This window comes from Carica papaya, chromosome 6, assembly GCF_054855325.1.
Source record: "Carica papaya isolate Zhongbai chromosome 6, ASM5485532v1, whole genome shotgun sequence".
Taxonomy (NCBI): Eukaryota; Viridiplantae; Streptophyta; class Magnoliopsida; order Brassicales; family Caricaceae; genus Carica; species Carica papaya.
The window spans coordinates 25,152,147-25,178,931 of record NC_142314.1 but is presented as its reverse complement, the minus strand read 5'-3'; the positions used below and the strand labels follow the sequence as shown (position 1 = coordinate 25,178,931).

The 26,785-nt window shown below is 33.0% G+C and overlaps 1 protein-coding gene across 5 annotated transcripts in view; it reads left to right on the top strand.

The window, feature by feature from the left end:
- Positions 1–8,345: 8,345 nt before the first annotated feature.
- The window catches only part of LOC110808754 (retinal-binding protein), a 36,988-nt gene continuing 18,548 nt past the window's right edge, over positions 8,346–26,785 (top strand). For 2 of the 5 annotated variants that reach the window (XR_015821349.1, XR_015821350.1), the window contains exons 1-11: positions 8,347–8,750; positions 9,225–9,352; positions 9,575–9,707; positions 22,534–22,690; positions 22,769–22,847; positions 23,138–23,178; positions 23,329–23,445; positions 23,576–23,656; positions 24,800–24,862; positions 24,944–24,995; positions 25,455–25,529. Coding sequence is in view for 3 of the 5 variants with exons in the window: in XM_088221953.1 (XP_088078079.1) it covers positions 8,591–8,750; positions 9,225–9,352; positions 9,575–9,707; positions 22,534–22,690; positions 22,769–22,847; positions 23,138–23,178; positions 23,329–23,445; positions 23,576–23,656; positions 24,800–24,862; positions 24,944–24,995; positions 25,455–25,529 (1,086 nt within the window). In the remaining 2 variants the exon portion in view is untranslated. Of the gene's footprint in view, positions 8,751–9,224; positions 9,353–9,574; positions 9,708–22,533; positions 22,691–22,768; positions 22,848–23,137; positions 23,179–23,328; positions 23,446–23,575; positions 23,657–24,799; positions 24,863–24,943; positions 24,996–25,454; positions 25,530–26,785 lie in introns of all 5 variants that reach the window. The other 3 variants (XM_088221953.1, XM_088221955.1, XM_088221954.1) reach the window with 3 other exon arrangements.

Here is a 26,785-nt window from a genome sequence, read left to right as displayed (position 1 = left end):
CGGCCCGTTTCACCCTCATACCGGACGGGGTATTGAGGTTCATAGTTTTGGCGCCCATACCGGACGGGGTATGGGAACGGCCCTGGAATCAGGTTGTAAATGTTAATGGTTCAAGTATAGAGGGGACCCCCTATGGATCCCCAGGGATACTAGTAGGCTGGTAAAAGATGAAATTTGTTTTCTGATGATTGAAATGTAAAGGTATGATATGTGTTATATTATAAAGTGTGTATGATTTTATGATATTATAAGGTTATTGTTTCATACGTTGTTTTCATGGATCTCACCGAGGTAAGTGGACAGTAAAGGTTTTTATATTAATAAACGAGTTCGTTATAAATTATGCTTCATTGGTCATTTTTGTTTTCTACCCACCTTTACTTTCGTGGCGGTGAGATAGTGTGATGTCTTTATTGGGCTGGTGTAGCTTATTCCTTATTTAACCATTTCAGATCAGGAAGACATTATTCCCGAGCCCGTTTCGCAGGAAGACAGCGAAAGGGACGCTTAAGGACTCCATAGTTATATTTATAGTTCTTAATTCGAGTATATCTTTTAGTTAGTTTGTTCTTTCATATTTTGAGTACGTTTTGGTTATTGTGTAAGGGATGTTAATCAAAATTTTTATTACGCTTCCGCATTTGAGATTTTTAATACATATATTCCATTTAAATTTCCGGGTCCGTTACATAATTAACTTCCGATTGGAGGCCATGGTTTGGGCCAACATCGCGAACTCCTTTCAATTTAGTGCATAAACGACTACATTTTCTCTACTGTGGTAATAGAAGATCTTGTAGCCATAGTCTTTTAAGAGATCCATCTAGCATCTGTGTCTAATATTTAACTCTTTCTGCAAAAAGATGTACTTTAATCTCTTGGGGTCAGTGTAAATCTCGAAGGTTTGACCAAACAAGTAATGACGTCATATTTTTAAGGCAACTATAATGGCTGCAAATTTCAGGTTGTGAGTACGGTAGTTTCACTGATGCAGTTTTAACTATCGGGATCCATAAGCAACCATTCTACCATGTTGCATCAAAACGCATCCCAAGCCAAAATAAGATGCATCACAGTAAACTTGAAATCTTCCAGTATTGTCAGAGAGGATCAACACCAGAGTAGAGGTAAGATGACGCTTTAATTCTATAAGGCTTTCATCTTATTCATAATTTCAGACAAATGGCACACCTTTTTGAGTGAGTGGGGTCAATGAAGCAGCAATCTTAGAAAATCTATTGATGAATTGTCAATAGTATCCTGCCAAGCCAAGAAAACTACGTACCTCGACCATATTGGTAGGTGGATTCTAACTGATTACTGTTTCAACCTTGGATGGATCCACAGAAACTTCTTCACATAAAATTACATAACTAAAGAAGGAAACACGATCCAACCAGAAAGAGCATTTGCTAAGTTTAACATACAGTTGGTTCTTGCAAAGGGTCTCCAACACTTCAGACAAGTGTACTGCATGTTCCTCCAAGCTCTTGGAGTACACTAAGATGTCATCGATAAATACAATGACATACTAATCTAGTGAGTGCCAAAAAACTCTGTTCATGAGATCCATGGAGGCTCCAGGGGCATTGGTTAACCCGAATGACATTACTTTAAACTCGTACAAATCGTACCTTCATCGAAAAGTGGTCTCCAGAATATCTTCCTTGTTAACTCTTAGCTGGTGATATCCCATTCTAATATTGATCTTTGAGAAGACCATGGCTCCTTACAATTAGTTAAAGAGATCGTTAATTTAAGGTAAGGAGTACTTATTTTTAACCATTACTCAGTTAAGTTCCCAGTAGTCCATACAGAGTATGAGGGAACCATGCTTCTTTTTCACGAACAATACTAGAGTGCTCTAAGGAGAATGACTAGGGCGGATAAACTCCTATGCAATCAGTTCAGAAAGCTGATTTTCTAGCTCTGCGAACTCAACACGACTTATACGATAGGCAGGTTCACGATTGATTGGGTTCCGAGTAGCAGTTCAATTAGAAACTCCACCTCTCGTGGGAGAGGTAGTCAAGGAACTTTGATGAGAAAGACTTCCAAAAAATTATGAACAATCGGTTTTGAACACACAGCAAGATCAACACCTATATTCCTGTTTATTCAATTGTTAGGAAAAATAATAACAATAGATTTTATTTCTTTTTCGAAGATCGCAATTTTATTTCTTTACTTTCAAAATTAATTATTGCTCTATATTTTTCTAACTAGTCTATTCCTAATATCACATCAAATCATGAAAAACCTAACGTTACCTACTTGTCCACGCATGATGTGATGCGAGCAGATGGGTCCTTCTTGTGTGCAATATGACATGCGTGCAGGCCTGTCCTCTACACCGTGCAGGCAACCCATCCCATGGGATTTTTCTCGCAGGATTTTTCCCCTTGTTTTCCTTTTTTATGAAATTCATTTATTTTTTAAAATATGATGATTAAATAATTAAATTAAAATAAAATTAAATAAAATCAATATAAATAAAAATTGGCATAATTTACAAATTGTTATAATAAGCTATGGAATAAAATAAATTAGTTTAGTGTGACCTTAAGAATCGAATAATTAGGGTTTTTCAAATACAAATTAAGTACAGTGGTGAGTGGGGTGTTACAATCGGTTCCTCTCCTCTCAGCTTTATTATGAATGAATTAATGTCGTTCGATCTCTATCAGAAGCGATTATAATCGTTGATAATGCGTATCTCAGTTTTTCCTGTGTACAAACACGGACTGTCTTATATTTGCCACGGACGATCATAACTATTCACGACGCACGTCTCTGCTTTTGGCAAGTAGATCTTGGCCATTCAAATGACATCTTAAGTTGATGTGGCTTAATCTTTATTGTCCATGAAAATTCGTATTACTGACGCATGCCCACATGGCCTCCACGAGGCACGCTCGAATTGGTCATCTGTATACGTTAACCTAACATGTACTGACTTTAAAAATTTATAGTTTTCCTCCAAAAATCAAAATTTCCTTCACTTGGATCCCTAACTCCCAATTAAATTCAAAAATGCCTCCATAAATTTTAATTTTTAATTGATTAGGTCCCTAACCTTTATAAGTTATGTCTTAAAAGGAAAAAAAATTAATTTTTAAATCTCAAAGGAGTTTAATTTCATAATTAAAATGATAAAATTACATGAATTAATTCCCAATTGAGGTTAAATTAGTTCCATAGTTTGAGTTGCATATACAACGTTTACATAAAAGTGACAACTTGTTTTGGTTGTAAAAATGCATACTATATATCTTATGAAAGGAGCATGGATGATTATCGATCGATTATAGTCTTTCTTAAAACATATAATGACGTCACGTTACACCATCAACAATGTTTTACATGATAACATATATGTTCAAAAAGGATTATGGTTAGTCAGGTTTTCTCTATGGTAGGATCATGATATATAATGCATACGTTCTCACCATTAAAACGAGTTGGACTTTAACTTGTTAAAAACAATTTTTTCTATTATTATTATTCTATATGAATTCAAAATATTCCTACTATTATGATGATAATTACCATATATTATTTGACTTCTCTTAGAATTATTTGTATGTTAAATGTATAAGTACTGGGGATTTCCTCCTCATTACAATCTTACATCTTCCGAATTTCATCCACATACAATAAAGGTACAAAATGAGTCATAATTATACTTCAATTTACAACAAACTAAGACTTAAAAATAAGGGAATTACTAATAAATTGTTATTGGTAGTTAAGTAATTCATGGCTATTGCATGTCAACAACGTGTTTATGGGAAAAAAATTGGTCCATATGCTAAAAATGTAAGAATCTAAAATTTGAATACTTAAATGACGTATCTACCCATCTTTATGAACGAGTATTCAAACAAAACCACTTTTATTGGATTACATGTAAGGTGGACTTTTTTGTAGATAAGAGTGTATATTAAAACGTGATTGTGTATGATGTTATAAATCAAGCTTAATCCCTCTTAATGAAGTTGTCCACAAGTATGTTCACAATCATACTACATATTGGTAATAGAAGCAACATGACAATAATTTCATTATGACTATGAGAATAAATATATTGCAGCTAGTTCTTGAGATACAATCAAAACATAGAAAGGAATCAAAATCTAAAATAAGATCTGAACTTAGATGTTAAGATATTTTTAGATATGCTAAAAGCTATTGAGGAAACTTTATAACCAAAATGTGAAGCGCGCTCTCAACTATTAGTAGATGTTTAATTGTTAAGTATTGCTTTGATTTTAACCTCTCATGAAATTGTCTTAATCTTATTACTCAATTAGTGGGTAAGACATATCTAAAAGATATATGGTTTATAAAAGATTTTTATAGCATAGAGCACGTTGGTTTCTTGGTCTACTAGTTGAAAAAAATTAACGCATGTCCAATAGATGCAAACTTGAGGAAGTGTTTTTTTTTATGATAATTGATGCAAAATGAGTAAAACATAAGAAAATGTGAAGAACAGGAAAAAAGTGGTATGCAAAGTGTTGAAGTACTTACAACTCCCACCTTTCATTACTTATAATTGCGAAACACATGACATGACATTTCAATAATTTGTGTGAACTGATGAATCAATTTTATATCAACTAATTTTGTACTAAAAAGCTTAAAATTATTCATAAAATGTTGTAAGGACATACGTAGACATGTTTTAGTTCTTTTTATAAAGTATGAATAACATTCTAGTAAAGTGCTATGAATGTTTCAATTTAATTATAGAAACCCCAAAAGCAAGAATTTTTAGAAAATTATAAAAAATGATGATTATTGAAGGAATCCTAACTACAAGATCTTTAATATGAAATAATATATGGAAAATAGAATATTTTTGTAGTTATGAAAGATAAGCCTAAAATCTATAGATTTTATCATTCTTTCAAAATCAAGTATATACTTCCTTATAAACGGATAAATAAAAGATATACTTAGACTATTTATAAAAAAAGATTATTTTAATTTAAATCTAAAGAAGATATTTTGTTATTCATGTTTCCACTTTTATTGCATAAATAATGAGGTGTCATCTTCTCTATACCCATTGAACTCTTATAAGGTTGTTCTCCTTAAAATATTAAGAGACACACTATGTAAATTAAGGTCTCATAAGCATCCAAAACAACCTTACTCCCAATTCTTGGTTCTTATCCTTTTTGTAGCTTTTATCCAATATCTCTTCATAGTACAATTACAAGTACTAAGATGTCTTTAAAATATAAATAACAACTTAATATAATTTTTTTCTTATATAGACTTTTATGTTTTATAATTAACATTAAGTACAAACAATTTCATGAAATAGTTCATGTCTAACTTTTTATAACTAATACATTACGTACATAAACTAGATGGTATTAATATTTATTTTTTTAAGTTAATTTATACTTATATATTGTTATATGCTAATAGTGGTTGACAATTTTCTCTTAAAATTAGTTGCAATTCTTTAGTTGTTCCTTTAGTTAAAAGATGGAAGAGATGTCATCAAATATTATATCCTAATAACTGTAACCTTTCAAGTTGCAAAGAATAATGTTTTAAAAAACATATTAGAAATGGACAATGTATTAAAAAGCCCTTGGGTTTTGAAAAATATTTCTATAATTAGATTATAAAAGTTGAGCTTGATTTAACCTTTTTTATGTGAGTTTGAATTTTAAAAGTGATATAATATCATAAAATAATAAAATCGATGATAAAAACAAGTTATTCTGTGTTTACTTTGTGTTTTGAATTACTATATTTAGAAAATGGTACCCAATATTGACTTCTAATTTGGGCACAGGTTTTTCGAGGGAAAGAAGAGAAGAGGGAGATGTGTGATAGAATGATGAAATCTCGGGTATGATAACAGAGAGTAAGAAAGGAGAAGTTTTAAGATTTTGGCATTTACAAATGTATATTTCGACTTAAGATGGGGGATTTCTTTGAGGAAATTTTTGGCTTTTTCTGTCAGTAGAAATCAGGGAAAACAAGAGGGAGATAGTGAAAAGAGAGGGCTGAGATTTGTAAAAGAAAGGGTGTCACAAACCATACTCCGTCTTATAGGGTAATGATCGAAGTCTACTTATTTGAATTACATAAACTCGAGTTAAGTAAAATAACTTACCTTTATTAATCATAACGGAGTCACAAAAGCGTTATATCTCTTAAATATAAAACATAAACACATGTATGAGGCTGTAAATTTTGTTGCTTACATTACTGAACAAATGAACAAAACAATAACCTTAATCTCACAGTCTAACTTCAAAAATTTTCTCCGTATCACCGGTCACTCTGTATTAACATCTTTAATATCTAGAGAATGATAGAGGGATGAGATAAAATATTCCAATAAAGAATATTATAAAATCACAGTATAGTACATGCAGTATATAGTTTCTTTACACATAACAAAACATATATCATGTAATCTTTCTAAAATAGATATACGAATTAGATGACGAATGCACAAATCAAAAAATCGATTCACAATTGCTTTATTGTATACTTCATCACTAAGAAAAAACTTACATTTCTAATAATTTATAACCTTCTTTTGATCGTAAGTCTTTCTTCTCTTTTCTTCTTCTTCCTTTACTCTCACGAATTTAGCAGAGTTTCTCCAAGGTTTTTATTTAAAATCTTAAATACTTTCAAAAATCATATATATATTAGTCTTACCGAATTATTGATAACCTATTTTAATGATCTAATGACTATAAATCTTTTAGATTAAATCATAAAAAGTTTTACTCTCATCATCAAGATCTCTATCTTGATGTAAAATTTCTAAATTTAATAAAAAAAATTATTATATAAATTAAATAATAAGATAATAAATATGATAATAAAAATATTATTGTCATATATTAAAATAAATTATCAAACAATAATATATTTAATATATTACACGAATAATTAGATCTTATGTATAACAATTATATCCATAACACTATATGGGTATTTAGTAAGCAAATAATTAATCTATGTGGTTACATAGAATGACATAAACGATATTACACAATATTGATGGATAAGAGGTTATTTAAGTCGTTTTTGACGTGGCCACATGGAACAACATAAATGACGTCAGACAATATTACTAGAGAAGAGGTTATTTGAATTGTTCTCAAAGGTACAATTTTCCCACATGGGACAAGATAAACGAGATTATTTAGTATTAACGGAAAAGAGGTCATTTAAGTCGTTTTAAAAAATACATGATCAATTTGAATAAAAAAATATTATAGTGACTTACTTGAACATTCTTTATGAACTATTAGTGGGGATAGGTAAGAGAGAAACTTCTCTTCCAATTTGTTATTTTAGTATCCTTCATTTTTGTTATTTTAATATCGAATATATCATTTACCATTTAAGTCAATATTAATATTCTCTATACTTTTTATTTGTATTTTTTAGAAAATATAACAAGGTATGTAACATTAATACTAGAAAGCATAAAAGACTCAAGATTGTGATGCTAGAGAGGAGTTTGAAGGTGAGCATCAAAGGAAAACTTGAGAGAGGAGAAGAGTGTTCATAAGGGGTTTTTTATTTTTTAAATATTAATTTATAAATAAAAAATATTAAAAAAATAAAAAAAATAAAATGTCTACTACATGTGGATGCCATATTGGTAAATAATTTACACCAACATATAATATTATTACATCATCAATAATATATGTATGATTTTAATAAACTTTAAATAAATGTTTCATGTGAGAGTTTATTTAAAAAATTGAAAGTACAAGAGTAATATAAATATAAATTTATTTGAAAAAAATATGAATGATTCAAAAATTAATGAGATATTAATATTTTATAGAAACACAAAACAATATCATATTTTTAGCCTGGTATATACAATTTTAATGGATTTTAAATGCTTAGTTGTGAGTATTTATTTGAAGAAAATTTAAAATTATAAGATTAAAATGGACTAAAAATTAGTATAGATTTAGTAGGAAAAACTATGAGTTACATGTGCTTCCAATGTATTTTGTCTAAATATTTTGCTTAAGCAAAAATAAAAAAAAAATTGTATATATTACTAATAAAAAATTAATAAAAAATATATTATTGTCCCAAAAAATATTTTTTCCTAGTGAAAAATTTTCAAATACAAAACTGAAATAAAGAATTCATTAAGTAAAAATAACTGCTGTTTAATTTAATAGTTGAATGTTGTTTGAGATAAACTGTGTTTTTGTATAGATTATTATTTAAAAATTATTTATGTTATAATATGATTAATGTATATATATAATTTAAATAATAAATGTAAAAAAAATGATTAGGAAATAGCTCTAAATTAAAAAAATGAAAAAGGCTGAAAAAGGGTGAGAGGACTCAGGAGGGGTAAACACCAGATTTGTGGAAACCTTTTAATCCTAAAATTGCATTGTTCCCGGGTTTAAATTTGATGCTGCTTGCTGCTCCCCTTGCTTTCCTGCTCGCAGGCGGCATTCCATTGATTAATTCGGTTGCCAATCAGAACTGAAAATCAGATCAAAGCGAAAAAGGAGACGTTCAAAACCTTGCATGACAATTGGGCGTCACTTTGGGAATGGCTTCAACGGAAGGTCTGGTTCCAATAACGCGGAAATTTCTGGCGTCTTATTACGATAAATATTCGTTGGATCCTATCTCCGATGATGTTTCTCGTCTCTCTACCGAGATTCGCTTCCTCGCCGATGATTTGCTTCACCAATCTCCTCCAAACCAAGGTTCCTGTATTTCATCGTCCTGTTTGTTTATTCAATCGATTTTTTAAAAATAAAATTTTATTTATTTTGTTCACACTCTAGTTTTCTTTCTAATCAGTTTTGCATAAACGCTTCGTTTTTCTTCATTCATTTTTCTGTTAAATGATTTAAAGTTTTGCATCTTTGGAGTTGAAAAAGAGATTTTAATTTTTTCTTTTCTTAAAGCAAAAGTTGCGAACATGATCCGGGAACGATAGTTCTGCCTCAAATTTTATCGGGGAAAATCTGCAACAACTCGTGTGATTTCTATCATCTGGGAGAAACCAGCTTTTGACTTATCTGATACTTTACAGTTCCATCTCTTAGACTAAAGTTGCCGAAAATTATTTATAATTTAATTAACCAAGTCACTTTGTACTTATATCTTGCATTAGCTCTTTTGACTTGTGGTTTTTGCATTCACTTGTTTCCTTTATTACCTCTTTGTTATTCTAGTCGAAAGCAGACTGGTGGCGGAAGTGGAACACGAGCCCCCACATAAAATTGATGAGAACATGTGGAAGAACCGGGAACATATTGAGGAAATCCTTTTTCTGCTTGAGAGATCTCGGTGGCCAGCAGTGGTAAGATATGTCAAACCTTTGTATATGCAGTGAATCCGTGATCAAGTGAAATCAATACAATGTTTGGAAAGCGGCACCATGGTCTTGCGTTCAACTTCTTATGTGATTGCATGCCCATATTTTCTTTCATCTTTTAGTTTGCATCATATCCAATCTGACAGAGTTAGTATTAACTGAATCTTTCATGATCCATGGTTTCACATTTATTTGTTATGGCTGCAGCTTCAACAACCATCCACCCCTGATGATTCTGACTTTGCTATTAGTCTTGAGAAGTTCAGAGATAAATTTCAGCAGACATTAAAGGCATTGGTTGCTTTCCAATCAAAAAATTCGGAACGTGTATTTAACACAGGTTACTTCTTGGAAGCGTTTTATCTTTTCGGTATCTTGGCATATGTCTGTGGCTTTACATCAAAGCATATTAGTTATATAACTGGTTATGTTCTATTGCTATGAACTTCGAGTATTTAACACAGGTTACTTCTTGGAAGCATTTTTTCTTTTCAGTATCTTGGCACAGGTCTGTGGCTTTACATCAAAGCATATTAGTTATATAACTGGTTATGTTCAATTGCTATGAACTTGAGTATTTGATCTTCCTTTAGAGGTGGCTCAACTTAATTAGACTCCATGCTTCTATATTATTATGTGGTAAGAGTGGAACTTTGGTGATGCCGAATGACATGTAAGGTCGACCTTGTACAAGTAAAAGAAGATTTTAACTATCTGAAAGTTTACTCTAGGTGAAATAGGAAGTCTTAAGTTACACTTAAAATATTATGTTCATTTTCAATTATATCTCATTTCCTTAGTTTTCTATGACCATTTGTTTTCCTAAAGTTTTGTTTAGGGGACGGGAGAGTAAGGCAGTAGGCAATGGAATAATAACTAACTGAATGGAACAGATTTTAAAATATTTTACTTTATTGGATGGAATGAAAATGAGTGAAGTATGTTTGTTTGGTTAAGAGATTAGAAGGAAAGCCGTAGAGAGGTATTAATGTTTGAAAGATAATAATACCTTTTTTCTTACAATAAGGAATGGCTGGGAGACGAATGAATTTAAAGAAATGATTAAGGATAAACTAGTTGAAAAAATGACATTAACTCCCTTTTACTTTCTGTTGATTATTTCCCAATTTGGGCCATTTTTTAGAGTAAAATGTTCCGGCTCATTCTCTTTCAATTCACTAAACTATCTCCTAAACAAGGATGAATTATTAAAATCCTGTAGTTCCATTCTTTTTGCACCTTACCTTCTCCCTTAAGGAGTTAATGGCTTGTCTGGAAGTTTTATTTTAAAGGAAAAGGAGAGTGGAGTATGCTAGAGTACTTTTGACATCCTTTTTTGGGATTTATTAAGAGAGTAAGTGGAAGTAAATTAGAGAAAGAACCCTTGTAACACACTAAAACTTATTTATCCGACCCTGTAAATTGGGAGGTCAGGAGGGTTGAGAGAGTTTTATTAATATTGTAAGAATTAGGGAAAGAAATTCTGAATATATACTTGTGTTTTATTGAAATAAAAGTAGAGATATATATACATGTAAACGGATTCATATATAGTAATCAATATAAATTACCTTAATAATTTTCTTTTTAATTACATTTACATATTTGGAAAAATAATCATACTATTATGTTAAAGAAATATTCTATAATATTCTAATACTCCATCTTAATCTGGAGTGTAGATATTAATCATGCCTAGTTTGTTGCGAAGATACTCAATTCGTATTCCATTAAGAGGTTTTGTGAATATATCAGCAAGTTGTTCTCTAGTTTTCACATAACTAATAAATATAAAGTTTTTCTAGATCTTCTCTCAGATGAAGTGACAATCAATCTCGATATATTTAGTTCTCTCATGATATACAGGATTTGAGGCAATATGAAGAGCAGTCTGATTATCATACCAGAGTTTTGTAGGAGATGTGGAATTCAAATCCACTTCATGTAAAAGATGATATATCCATAAGACTTCACATGTGGATTGGGGCATAGATTTATATTCAGACTTTGTGGTTGAGTGAGATACATTTGTTTACTTCATACTTTTTCATGATATGATATTCCCACCAACAAAACATAATAACTCGTAGTAGACCTCTTATCAATCTTAGATCTAGCTCAATCTGCATTTGTAAAATATTCAATGTGAGTATGTCCGTGATTTCTAAACATTATGATAAGTCCTAGAGCACCTTTTAAGTAGCACTGAATCTGTTCCAGAACTTCTCAATGTTTAACTGTAGGTATATACATAAATTGATTAGAAATACTGATAGGATATATAATATTTGGACAAGTCATAGTGAACTAATTTAATTTTCTAACTAGTAGCCTGTATTTTTTTGGATCATCGAGGAGATCACCATCATCTTTTGTCAGATGTACATTTGGTACCATAAGCTTATTGCATGGTTTAGCTCACAACTTTTCTGTTTCTGCAAGTTGATCAAATACATACTTCTTTTGAGATAACAAAATCCCTTCCTTATTTTTTGTTATTTCAACCTCAAAAAAATAGTTTAGTTGTTCCAAATCTTTGTTATTGAACTTAGTATGCAAAAATAATTTAGAGAGAGGATATTCCTGTATGGTCATCTCCTGTAATCACAATATCATTAATATAAATAAAAAAAAATATAATACTAACTGTTGATTGTTTATAGAAAACTGAATGATCACACTTTCTCTTCTTCAATATGAATTCACAGACTATCTCATTAAATTTGCCAAACCAAGCAAAGGTACTATGTTTCAGACCATATAAAGATTTCTTCAAATGACAAACTTTCTCGTACTCCCCCGGAGCAACAAACGTAGGTGGTTGCTCCATATACACTTCTTTTAAGAGATCACTATGAAAAAATGCATTTTTAATATCTAGTTGGTTCGAGAACCAGTCTCTAGAAGCTGTACTAGATATGAATAAACGGATAGAGGTAAATTTGGCCACTGGAGAGAATGTATCAGAGTAATTCATCTCATAAGTCTGAGCATAACTTTTTGCTACCACTCGAGCTTTAAATCTCACCACAGAGTCATCTGAATTCACTTTGGCTGCAAATAGCTATTTGCATCCTACAACATTTTTTTTTGGGTAAATCTACCGGATCTCAGGTATTATTATCATCAAGAGTATTTATCTCTGCAAGTATGACATTACGCCAATTAGGGTGATTCAGAACATCCTTAAATGTATTAGGTATGGAAATGAAATCTATAAAAGCAATTAAAAAGCTAGACGAAGGAGATAAATGATTATATGAAATGAAATTAGCAATAGCATAAGTAGAATGAGGAAGGGTGCATTGATGTGTACCTTTATAAAAATTGATGGGAAGATCAAGATCATGGATGGAAGGATCAGATGACAAAGAAGGTGGTGCATGACATGTATCATTAATTTGTTGTCTTTTGGAATAAACATGAATAATGGGTGGTTGTTCTTGAGTTGGAGGCACACCATCATTAGTTTGCTAAGAAGGCAAAGAAATACTATTATCTGGTTGTTCTGTAGATGTACTGTTCTATAATTTATAAATGAGCCACTCATCGTCCTTCACCTGATTTGTAGAACTGGACTGTGAGGAGAAAAACGGTATATTCTCTAAAAGACTACATTAGTTAATATTAGATATTTATTGAGATTTGAAGAGTAACACTGATATTCTTTTTGTAGGCCAGAATATAAAAAAAAAAATACATTTCAAGGCTTTGAGATCCAACTTAGTAATATTAGGTCGTACATCTCGAATATAACAATTATTAACAAATACCTATGGCTGTACCGGAAATAATGTCTTGTTTGGAAAAAAATACTGTAAGGAATATCACATTCGAGTACTGCAGATGGTAGACGATTAATCAGGAAACAGGCAGTGGATACAACATCAGAGCAGAATTGTTTAAGAACTTGAAACAAGAAGGCTCGAACAATCTCAAGTAAATGTTTATTCTCTATCAGCAACCCTGTTTTGAGATGGTGTATTAACATAAGAAAACTGATGAAGAATCCCATCTTGAGTCATAATTTTGAAATGAGTATGACATATATTTTTTAACATTATCACTTCTTAGTATTTGCACAGAAACACTAAATTGAGTTTTGATTTTCACATAAAAGTACAAAAATAAGTGAACACTTCAGAACAATTTTTCATAAAATATATCCAAGTTATTCGAGAAAAATTATCAATAAAAGTAACAAAATACTTAAATCTTATTTTAGACATTGACATGGACCACAAATATCAGAATGAACTAATTCAAAAATGGACTCAGCTCGTTTATTAATTCTTGAACTTAACGAGTTTCGATGATATTTTACAAACTGACATGACTCACAATTTAAAGAAGATACATAATGAAACTGAGGACACAACTTCTTCAACACAGTGAGAGATGAATGCCCCAACTGACAATGTACTTTAAATGAAGAGAGAATACTAGAGCAAACAACTGATCACTGCACCCAACTATCAAGAATGTAGAAATCTTCTAATACATGTCATTTATCAATAATCTGCTTCGTTATAAGATTCTGAAAAGGAGAATGCTCAGGAAAGAATGAGACACAACAATTAAGATCTTTGGTAAATTTACTTATAGAAATAAAATTGAAAGTAAGTTTGGGTATACTTAAAACAGAAGTTAGGGTAATGGCGGGAGTTGGTTTTATAGTTCCAGAACCCTCAATATTATAGGTTGACCCATCAACAATAATCACAGGAGAGGGTGCTCTGTGTGATCGAAAGTTAAAAAAGATATTAGGGTTACCTGTCATGTGATCTGGAGCACCGGAATCAATCACCCATTTGTTTGATGAGAAAATAAGACATCTTTTACGTGAATCAGCAGAAGTAGTGGTTGATGTGCATTCTTTCAAAGATTCTTGAAACTGAGAGAATTTTACATATTCGTCAGTTTAAACCATAATAGTTATATCAGAAGAGGATTTAGCAGTAGCAGCAGTAGCAATATTCGCAGTTTTTGTTCTCTGATTCCGATTCTATAATTTTTTGCATTGCCGTTTCTTACGTCCTTGCTCATGATAGTAATAACAAACAATATTGTTTGAATCATATTATACCAACTATCCATTGCTCTGTTTCTTCCCCTGTTATTATTTTTCTTCATCCTCTAGCAATAAAAACATTAGTATGCTGATTAAGTGTAGTAGTCTCTGTGCATAACACTTTACTGAAAGCTTCCTTAAGAGATGTGATCTCGAAACCATATAGGATTTGAGATTTAGCAGTCTCAAATTCAGATAGAAGACTAGCCAAGAAACTTATTATGACCATCTGCTTTTTGTGTGTTTGCTGTACCTTGATGTCAGCACTGAACAACAAAAGTACATTAATCTCTTCATATGTCTTTTTAAATTCCATAAACTAGACCATGAGAGATCTGGCCTCCTTCTCAGCACGATAGAAAGCCTTACAAATGTCATACATGCAGAACACATTTCTTTTGCCTGAATACTGAAACTCTAAATAATTTATCAGTTCTTTAACAAATTCACAATGATTAATTAAATCAATTATCTCACTATCAATTGGATTTATAATTTGCAGAAACAATCGTGTATCATCTCTTAACCAGATATGTCTAGTTTCATCAGTGAGAGGGTCTTGAGTCAAGTGATCATCTTTATCAATACTGTGTAGATAAACCCTAATAGTTTTGCTCAACTTCAGATAATTTGTGTCATTTACTTTATACTCAGTGATTTTTGACATGATCAGGACTATTTCACTCTCCTAAAATTTGTTATCACTCATTTTTAATTCAAAAATATCCACAAATTGTCACCCAAAAGTACCAAATGCAGTAACTAGAAATATACCAAAAACACTGCAAATATATCAGAAAAATTTGGAAAAAACAAAGTACCTCTTCATGTACAGATATCAACAACCCTAATAGAATCTTACTGTCAACCATTGGAGGATTTGCGTTGCTGCACGCGCTGCTACTGGAGAGCCACACGCCGTCGCTGGAGTTTCATGCACTGTCGCCTGAAACTACCAAACAATCTTCTTTCGGCTGGAAATCACTATAAAACTCTAATGCCAACCCTAATTCAGAATGTTGCTAGCAGAAATGCTTCAAATCGCTCTGGAGAGCGGAGAATCGCTTGCTATTGCGCGATCTGCTCCACCGTGCCTTTTTCCTCTTTGGTCTTTTGGTTTCGTGCACAGAACCGGCTGACCAAGCTCCTCTGTTGCTTCTATCCTTGAACGGGAATCCAACACGCACGAGAATGCTCTTCTTCGGCAATCCCAACGCACATCGCCTCAAACTGTTGCACAAACTGCCTTCTCGACTTCTCCTGCATACATCACCGTGCTGGCCGCACTCTGAACTGGCCGGAGATTGGTTGTTGTTTTTCTCCAACACCAGGAATAGTTGTTCAACTCTTTTTTTGGTCTGATATAATTTGACTTGTAAAACCCTAACCCTAATTTTAGCTTTGATACCATGTAAGAATTAGGAAAATGAATATTGAATATTTACTTGTGTTTTATTGAAATAAAAGTTGACATATATATACATGTAAATGGATTCATATATGGTAACCAACATAAATTACTCTAATAATTTTCTTCCTAATTACGCTTACATATTTAGAAAGATAATCATACTATTATGTTAAGGAAATATTTCATAATATTCTAATAAATATGTTATTTCATTATTCTGCTTGACTCTATACAACTAATCAAAAAATGTAGTTCGAGTTTCCTTTTACTCTCTTTGTTACAATTAACTTTTAAAGAAGATTTCTTTGTACTTTATACTTTTAAAGACTCTTAAACAAACTGTAAGTTGGTCACAAATTTTTTTATTTTGGTCATATAGTTGATAGCTATAAAGAGGATACCTCCATTATTAATGTCTCTTTATGGCTATTTTTAAAGAGCCAAATTATTATGAAGACACTAAGGTAGCTTTGCCTGATAGTTAACACTCCCATGGTGCAAGGGACTTGGCAATTCTATCTCTTATGCTCCACTTAGCTTGGTTTGATCTTGTTTTGTTTCCCATGAAGCTGAGCTCAAGGTTCTTAGTGAATTAACTCTTGAAATTGCTCCATAACAAATGAGAGAGAAAAGAAAAAAATCAAAATTAAAGTCAAAGTTAATCATTCAGACAAATACTATTACATACTCCCTCAGACCTCGTGCGTCCCCTATTAGCCACAGTTATTGAAAATTCTTCTTGATTCTTAATTGTAGATTCAGATGCTAAGCAATTGCCATCTCTAGAAAACTATATGTGCTTCTTGAGCAATGAAAAGCACCAACAATGATCCCCCCAAAAGATCAGAAACCTACATCATTTAAGTTGAATGAATCCTAGCTATTTGTATGTTTGGAGATTTGAGCCTCCTTTGTTTTTCCCTCCTCAATTCTTAAATTAGTTATTTCCTCCATTAGCTCCAACTAGAAAAGTTTTTTACATCTATATCCTGGGAAAAAAAGTTTATCCCAATTGAAACAAAGACCTTTATTTGTTACTTTTCTAGCTTCCCAGGACTGAGCCATTTACATACCATTGGCTGAAGCCAAGTTGCCAATGTAGGCCTTGGTTGAGTAGCTGCCATTGTTTGATATTGGAGGATTCCATAATGACTCGAGGAGGTATAGTCTCCTACACCCATGCTAGGGACACTAGTTAAGTTTGGTGGTTATTGTAACTCTACTTTAATTGGAATATACTCTTGTAATTCGCTAAAGGACATCTTAACTTCTTGTTGTGCCATCAATGGACTATTCCGAGTGGATAGTTCTTCAAACAGACACTAACACACGACGTTAGAACTCGTATGCTTAAGTTTTACCAATTCTCCTAGTTTATTACTTTAGAATGAAGGAGGAAGCAAATCCAGGTTATGTATGGCTGATCTATCTCTAGTGTCAGAAACTACAATTGTGCACCGCACTTGAAATCGAAGGAAGCCAACCCTACATTATCTTCTTCTAGAGTATTTTGGTGGCTAAACAAATGATCTCATCTATTAAGCCATCTTGGGTCAATAATGCCATCATAATGAGGGATATCCAATTTAGAGCACTTAGGGACAAAAGAAGCATGTTCTTGTCCCTTCTTCGCCTTTGTTTTATTTGATCATGTTGACTGTGCTTAGCACTTACTTCCTCGCTTTCCATCCTGTTTGCTGATCTGCCGGTAAAGAGTTTTCTGGTTACTTTTTCCAATCACCCAACCAGCACTTGTTTGGCAGTCAAGTGTTCACAATCTGAACAATCTTGTTCAAAATTTACCTAATCAACTTGTAAAAATTCTTGAGTTGCTATTCAATAGTTCTTGAATCGGCCATAACTTCTAACTTCTAGCCTTATGTGCCAACTATAACACTCATAACCAAACAAATAAAGCTCCTTTCTAGAGTATCCTTTTCATACCTTTCATTTCAAAGAACAAAATTAGAGCTCCTTTCCAGAGTATCCTTGCTTCTTTCTCTGACCCAACTCCCAAATGGTGCAGTCACTAATAAATGATTACCGTTTGAACTTAGTTTTGTATTTGGCCTTTGGACAATAGGTGTGAGCAACAAAGAAGCATGGCCTAATCTAGGTTAGTATGAGACTCATTAGTACAACATATGACATTTTTTCTTCTTCTCTATGAGCAAGTGGAACGGAACCAATGGAGGGATAAGGATTGAAGAGAAGACGAGGGATCAAGTTGACGACACTGCACTTGATTGGTTGAAATTAGAATGGTTTTTCAACTGCAATACAACTAATCTAGTGGAGGATATCATTTATGTTCTAGTATGTAAGGTGACTGATGGATACATGTTGGCTATATTAAATAAAAAGAGGAGGGGCGGGGGGGGGGGGGCGGGGGGGGGGGGGGCGGTCGTTTCCTGTCCTTGTCTGTTATCATCATTTAATTATTTGATAATATATTTGAGAATTTTTCAATACTTGATTGTGTGATTCAATCAAATTTTAGATATGATATTAACATATTTATCCCCAAATCCATATATAAACAAATTAATTTTAGTTTGTATGATATCAAAATTGCTAGATTTTAGAGCCCTAGATCTAGTTATGGGTCCCTCTACCTTGAAACCTGAAATGGAAACTCTAGAATGTTTTTGGTTTCTCCTGACTTTGCAATCTATTTTTGACAGCTTAAAAGCTTGAGGTCATTGATAGAGAACCTAGCAATCTCCGACAGTCCAAAATACTCGAAAACTTCTTCATAATGCTTCTTTTCTTATTTCGTTATTCAACCAGATTGACTTTTTATGACCTACAACCTAGGAAACTAATCATTTCTACCAGAATGATTAGTGCGTTTGTAAGAGTGGTGAATTGCAGGAAACTAATCCATCAGTATTCTAATGATGAACTGCCCTATCCATATAAAATAATTAATTATAACCGACTGGCAAACTAACAACATAAGACACTAAAAGATGACATAGTTGTTAACCTGATCCTGCTTTTGTTTCTTCCCGTAAGTGAGCCTTCAATAAACTTTCTGTGAATGTATTATTATTGACATTTGTAACATACAGCCACTTTCAAGTGCTTATCTACCTCAAAAAATCAATCCATTTGATGGTGATACGAGATGTAAATTTCTTCTACGGTGCAAAGTGGCCATTATATGGCAGGGTCTCTCTTTTTAACCATAACAGCTGCAATTTTTACATGCCAATTTTCTCAACGTCCAATTAAGTAACTCCACTCTAGCCAATTATCTCCTGTCTCTCCCTAATTGGAAGTCGCACCTTACCATCTCTCTTACTTGAGTCACAATCTCCTTGGTAAAAGTTTCCTAATTGCTCCCATTACCAAAATGGATAAAGCTCCACCTTTTTTGGACTTCATATGGTTGAGTTTTCTAACCTCTCAAGCTTGATCCTCCGCCACCAGCCTTCTACCACTCTTAGCATTTATTCCAAATATAAATGGAATAGGGCCCCATTTTAATCCCTTTCAATTCTAAGCATAATGGTCATCAGGTGACCCTTGGAAGCATCTTTTGGACTGTGTCAAACATTTTCTCCTCAAAATCTGGTGTTACCAAGAACCTTTCAATGTCGGAGAAATAGTTCTCTTCTCAAATTAGACTAGGCCCAATGACTACTCAAAATTGGTAAGGAATGACCTTAAGTCTATCCAAAACCTCGTTGAATTCATAGGAGCATGCCTATGAATGGGCCCTCCTAGTTCTTTCCATGTGGATTCAGTACTTTGTTGAAAGCTCCCAATGATTCCCATGACAAGTCAGCAAAGTGCCTCTTAGTTGTCTTGGAATCATCGTTTGTTGAGTGCCTCATAGTATGCCTCCCTGTAGATCCCTGTGGTTCCCCCCTCCCCCTTTCTTTTTTAAGGGGAAGAGGAATCTATTAACAAGGCAGCAAGGTAGTGCCACCCGATTCGGAGCCTTTAGAATCGGACAAAATAACTACGACATCCCCTAGGTCCTCATTAGAATAAAGAGGGTGACCATGGAACTAGAACCATAAACACCTAATTCTATCAAAATGGAGAACACGATCCTCAAAATCTGTCATTTCGTTTCCTTACAATTAAGCCATAAGATAGCCAAAGAGACAAGAGAAACAAGCATTTTTCTCCTCTTATTACCATATATGCCAAAGAAGCGATTTAGTATGGGGAAATAGGGTTTAGAAAGATAGAGAAAATAAAAGAAATATATTGTCAACAAGCAAAGCACTGGGTTATCGCAATCAGAATTGCATATTGTTAGGCACTCATTCATTGAGGGTATCAGTTGCTTTATTCTAGACAGTTTGAAAAAAAGTTATGATTCACCCTTTATTATTGATTACATGCCAATTAATCTTTTATTAAAAATAATAAGAAAATAAGACTCCTAATGAAATAAGAAGTCTTGACAAAGTATAATAACTATAAAAATCCTACTAAAATATAATAATTTTCTTATTACTTCCATGCTAATAAAAACTGTTCTTGATGGTGCTGCATCACAAGGTCAGAGTTCTGCCCCAATAATATGCAGTCACTCAATGCATTTTGAAGAAGTCAAAAGCCATAATCACAAGCGATAGGGAAAGGGATACCTAAAAGTATATGTTGTCTCTTTTGTTTTTAAGCTCACAAGAAGCTGACTATTTGTCAAAATTGTTGCTTCTTGAGACTACTATTAAATATTTTTGAGGATTCAAAGTTATTTTTGATATGGTAGATCTCCAATCTTCTTCTCTTGTTTAGGTTTTTGTCTTTTGCCTCCATTTTCTCATTTCCTACATCATTTTTTTGAAATAAAAAGTATAGTATTAAAAAACCACCAGGGGTGCAAGTTTATCAGCATATCAATCAATTCCCCTTAATTAAAAAACCTAGTATCTGAAACCAAGTATCTTTTATTATGTCCAAAAACCATTCTATACTCTCAAAAACTCTTCTATTTCTCTCTTTTCATAAAACCTGTAGGATAGTCAGAGGGATGAAGCCTGGATTCTTGTTAGAGCTTTTATCCCTAAGGATGCCTTTCCAAGCACAAATCTCTTTAACAGATCCTGCTATGACCCAATTCACATCCATAAGACTATAAGCCAATCAACAAAACTGATAGGAGAAAGGAGTCCTACATCAAATTACCGTTGAAATTTCTTCTTTTAATTCTTTTATAGAAAAATGGTATTATCATGAAGCACCCAGTGTGACGTGGGAGGGATGGAGAAGAATTGTTTTGACTTCCGGAACCTAGCACAACGTAACAACCAGAAAGTTTAACCACCTAATTTATCCTCCCTACTTGAATCACAACCAATAAACTTGATTGCAAATCAAGGTAACTGGAAAAAATAAAAGAAATAGAAAAAACGCTATGGCTTACCCGATAAGTCAATTATGAATCATTGACTCAACAAAGCAGTTTGAAGCTCCCTAACTTAAAAATGCTTGAAGAACACTCACAAAAATTAGCAAAGATAACTTTTAATAAGCAAGCAAAAACTTGATCCTTTTATTCCAATCTGAAATATTGAAGTTGGTAAGTTGTGATTACATGTCTAATGGTCAAGTCTTTTTATAGACTTCAATTTTTTAATACGAGTAGAAGTAGGATGACATATTTCTACTTTAATTCTTAAACTTAATTAAACTAGGAAACAATAAAAATATTAATTAAAATAATCTATTCTAATTTAAGTCCCAAAATAATTATAAAATAATCTTAAGGATAAGAATTAACGATAAATTATTAATTAAACATGTTTAATAGATGCTTCTCCCGTCCTTTACCATATTTTCCATGTGCCTTTGAACTCCATGGAGAGATCAAATTGATGAAGAATCCTCCTTGAAAAATCTACCACAAAAATCACATGTAGAAAATTGGAAAAGGTAGAATCCTTATCGGAAACGTTTACTGCCGCATGCTTCATCCATGCGGGTGAAACTTCCTCCCATGCGTGCGGCTGTCCGTGTGTGCATCCGCAAAAGCACGCGCTTCCTTGCATGCAGTGAAGGCCCTCCTGCGCGCTGCAGCGTGTCTTTCACACGGGAAAGGATTCTGCGGGTGCGGATGTGCTTTCCCGCATATGTGGCTGCCCGCACATGCGAACAAGGAGGTTCACATGCGTGCCATGTGATGCCCGCAACTCCTCTAGGCCGTTCGGCCTTGCTCTCTTCTCAGGTTGGGCTAAAACTTGTCCCTCCACTTCACCTTGTAATTCTTCAACCCCATGATGCATCACTTGGGATTTAGGCGTGCTTTGAACAACCTTGGCCGATTATTTAGAATAATCCCATTTAGGAAAATGTTTAAGAGCATGGCTACTTTCCTCTTTTAGTTTAGGAAACTTGGATTCACTTTCCCGTTTGAGACGATCCCCTTTAGGAAACAACAAAATGCTAGAACTGCTTGCCTGTTTGGGACGAGTCTCTGCTTGGATTTTCACGATGTCTCTTGGCTTGGCCATGCTCACATCACACTGCTTACGACCAAAGCACCTTAGTAGTATGCTAATCGATAAACAGTTCTGTCAAATTACAAAGTGCTGTTTTAGCCCTTTTTATTTGGGGAAAAAATCTGGCTATTTGACCAGGCTGCTGCTATTATCTGCAAGCGAAATTCTATCTCGCATGCTTCTGTTTAGTTATTGATTAGATTTTGTGAAATATTAACAGTTATGACATACATGCCTCAAGATTTCCGGGGAACCCTTATTAGACAACAAAGGGAGAGATCAGAGAGGAATAAGCAAGCGGAGGTTGATGCTTTGGTTAATTCTGGCGGAAGCATACGTGATCGATATGCTCTGTTATGGAAACAACAAATGGATAGGTGAGACATTTTGGTTCTATTTTTTCAGTTGAGTAGTCTGTATATATCTTCCAATATAACTGTTGATTGATGTATCAGGAGGAGACAATTAGCTCAGCTTGGTTCTGCAACAGGTGTCTACAAAACCCTTGTAAAGTACTTGGTGGGAGTTCCAGAGGTAGCTTATTGGCGCCTTTCATTTTTTCTTTTGTGGAAGCCCTTTACTGGCCGAATTGGGTCTGCCAGTCAATATTATAATTTGGTCTATGCTTCGTGCCCTCTCGCCTTGCTATTTATGCCTTGTCTCCATCTGTTTCCTGCTCCTGGATTTCTTTTGTGCTCTGTTTAATTCTATGCTCATTTGAGATGCATAAGTTTATGAAAAAGCTTAATGGCACTTGAAAAATTTACTTCTTAAATTATCGACTTTATTGGTTAATATATTGGTTTCTTTTTGTCTGAATGCAGGTTTTACTGGATTTTATTCGGCAGATAAATGATGATGATGGGTACTTCCTCATTTTACAATAGTAAAGGAGTAAATTTCTGTCAATTTTAAGTGCTCATGATTTCTTGTCTTTACTAGAAAAGATGGGGTTAATCATGTAACAATTAGTCAATAGCTGTGGTTGAATAACCGAAGATATCTTCTTATATAGGCCCATGGAAGAGCAACGGCAACGTTATGGACCCCCTCTATACAGTCTTACAACGCTGGTGCTATTGATTCGACTCTTCCTTTCACTAGTCTGGGGAAGGTTCGAAGCTTCCAAATTGTAAGATATCTTGTAATCCATGTGCATCAGTTTATGATGCTTTTGCTGGAGTGAATTTAGACTATGAAGAACTATCACATATTGTATTTGACTTGAGAGTTAATGATACTTATTTATGTTTGCTGAACAGAAAGAAGGATCAGATAGTTATATTGGAACAAGCAGTCCATGTCTACACCTCTGAGTTTGAAAGGTTTCTCATATTTATCAGGTATGCACTTTGCCATAACTGTTTACTTAATATTCTATTGGTTATAATGATGCTGTTGTGAACTTGCTGTTGACTGTTAAGAATATTACTTCTTTTGATCATTCAGTATTTGGGAATCAGATGAATTAAGTCAAACCAACAACGGATTAACTGGCTCACCTTTTTTCCCTGTCAGCTATTATATATTTAGTACAAATAAAAAATTGTATTTAAATGGCTGAAGGTGTTTCAGCAATGCCATAACAAATCTACAATAACATCTACTGATATAAAAGAACTATAGTAGAATCACGATTATCCTGCAAAGTAGAGAAAAAAGAAAATTATGAGGATAAAGTTGAAGACTTCAGAAGGAGAACATAGAAGAATATTATGCAGACATGAAGAACAAGAGAGATAGAGGCGTCTCAGATCCTAAAAATCAAACTAATAACTCATTTTTTTTTATAATAATCATGAATGTTCTAGCAAGTAAATAAGTTAGGGAATCTTATATAGATGCACTCAAAATATATTCAAAATAGGAAGTTTTAAGTCTATCTAGAAATTCTTTAAGATAGGAAAATAAGCTAATTAATTAAATTAATCTATAGTAGAAAATAACTAAATAGGATCCTAATTAAATCGGAAAATAATAAACTTATTCCATATAGATACTAATTCCTAAATAACCTAAATACCTTTAATTATACATAAACATTACAATTACATAAATATATCTTATTACAGAAATCTGTCCGCTTTAGGATTTCCCTACACTGCATCATCTAATTTATGTGGTTCTGATTTTATAGAAGTACACGAAACTTTCTGCATATCTATGATAAAGTACCATTATAAATAATCATATTTCTTTCCTTGGTAGAAGTTAACAATTATATTTGAATGCCTTAAGTTAGTAGTGCCTTAACTAAATCCTGGAGACGTCTACTTTATGGGGTATTTCTATTACAAAAGTAAATGAAAAGTTCTGGTTGTCTATGAGAAGAGTACCATGGTGTCATTCACTCTTAATGTTAAAAGCACCTAATATATGTATATTGCTATATGCAAAATTTTAATATTTTAAGAGGGGAAATTTTTTACACTGATTCCGCCAGGTTTATAGGTGGTATGTTAATTGGCATCTTTTCTGTTTGTCAGTGAAGTTTTTGCAAATTCCCCATTCTTTATTTCGGCAGAGTTAGCTGGTGCATTGGAAGCAAGGTAGGCTTCAAAAAAGTTTCCATGATGTTTTCAGTTTATTAGATATTTCCAGTTTGAACTTATTTAGTTTGTTTTCTTCAGCAAAAATGAGGACTACAGGGAAATAATTATTCCAGCTGGGAGAAACTATGAGGTTTGCACTCATCTGTCCTCTAGATATTTGTACGTTTGTATATTGCCTGAGAAATTCATCCAAGTGATCTGCTTTTGTAATTGAATTAAGCTATCATTTTGGAAAAAGAATTCCGGCATGTCTATGTAAACGAGCCTTTAAAAGAATTGGCCTGCATCTGTTTAAGATGGATAAGTTGGAGCACTGCTAGATCATAAACTTGTTAGCTCCAATTGCTTTACTTCCATGACGTCAAATCACTAATTTCTAACATTTTCCATTTCTTTCCTCTTCTTTTTGAATTTGATGTCTGCTTTATTTTCAAGTAGCCGGAAGCTCTCAAATGCTTTGATGAATTTTTTAACTTATTTTTTGGAACAGCTTTTCTAACGTTTTCTTTTTTTTCTTTTTAAAATTGATTTCCCTTCTGATGTTAATACTTAGACTAACATGAATAGTGCTCGTTCATGCATTTCCTAGGTTTCACTGATCGTGGAATCAATCAACTCCTATATTGCCTGGGATTTCTCATTGGTGCAAGGCAAGATGAACATGGTATTATTATTAGATATCAGATCTTTTCTTTCTTTCCTCATTATTTCCTTTTTTTTTTTGAGGGGGGGAGGGGGTTGTCGGGGTTTATTATGTTTTTAAATTATCGGGTTGTTAAGACAACTTTTACTATGAGACGTTAAATTCAGAATTAGTGCAGCCTAATTAGTCATTTGCACATGCTTCTCACCTTCTGGCATCCTGTGTTTCCTTTGACCACTAGTGTTGCATTTTTTTCCCCTAAAGACAACCTAGTTATTTAGTTTTCTAGAACCCATTGGTCGATAAGTTTTATTATAGAAATAGTGGATAAGATAAATCTCTCAACAATAAAATAAAATAAAAAATGATGAAAGAGGTCAATCTATTTAGAATTAGAATTTTACCAGTGACAAGGCAGAAGTTTCACTAAAAATTCTTTTAAAAGTCATGAACTAAACTTTAGAGAAATAAATGAGATATGTCCTGATACCTAATGCTTGGTGAAGAGTAACAAAATTTACTAAAGGAATGGACACACAAAGAAAGATAAAGGAGAAGAAAAGCTTTTAAAGGAAAAAAAATATTTACCCTGTTCGAGTAACTAAAAAATGAGAAAGTAAAGTAATAAAGAAATTGTTGTAATACATTGCTTTGTTTGAATTAATAAAGGATGAAAAAATAACTATAGAAAATTGAATAATATTTTTTGTTAATAGAATGACAAGCTAAACAGTTAGCTGAATTAAATAGAAAATATATTAAAATTTTGAAGTTTTATTTTCCTTCATTTTCACTTATTTAGGAGAGTGAAAAGACAAAATTACATTTTTAGAGGATGAGCATCCTACACTCTCAGTTATGAAAAACTGCTGTTCTCCCCTCTTTTGTGCAATTTAGGGTCTTAATGGATGCGATAATATTAGCACTAATGTACCGGATTTCATCAAAACTCTGCAATTAGGTGTGCTTGGATGAGAGTCGTATTAAGATGGGTAACCTCCTGAGAACTAGTGTTGCACCTATCTTTTAAAAAGAGGCTCAACTAGTTGGGGTGATGGGATGCAAAGCTGTCAGTCTTCCAATCAAGTATCTTGGGGTCCCATTGGGGGTAAATATAAAGACAATAGAACATGGGAACCTGTGGTTGAGTTGTTTGAAAAAAGATTAGTTGGTTGGACGAGAAATTTTCTATATAAAGGAGGTAGATTCACTTTAATTAAAAGTATGCTGTCCAATCTCCCAATCTATTATTTGTCTACTTTGATGATCCTAGTAAA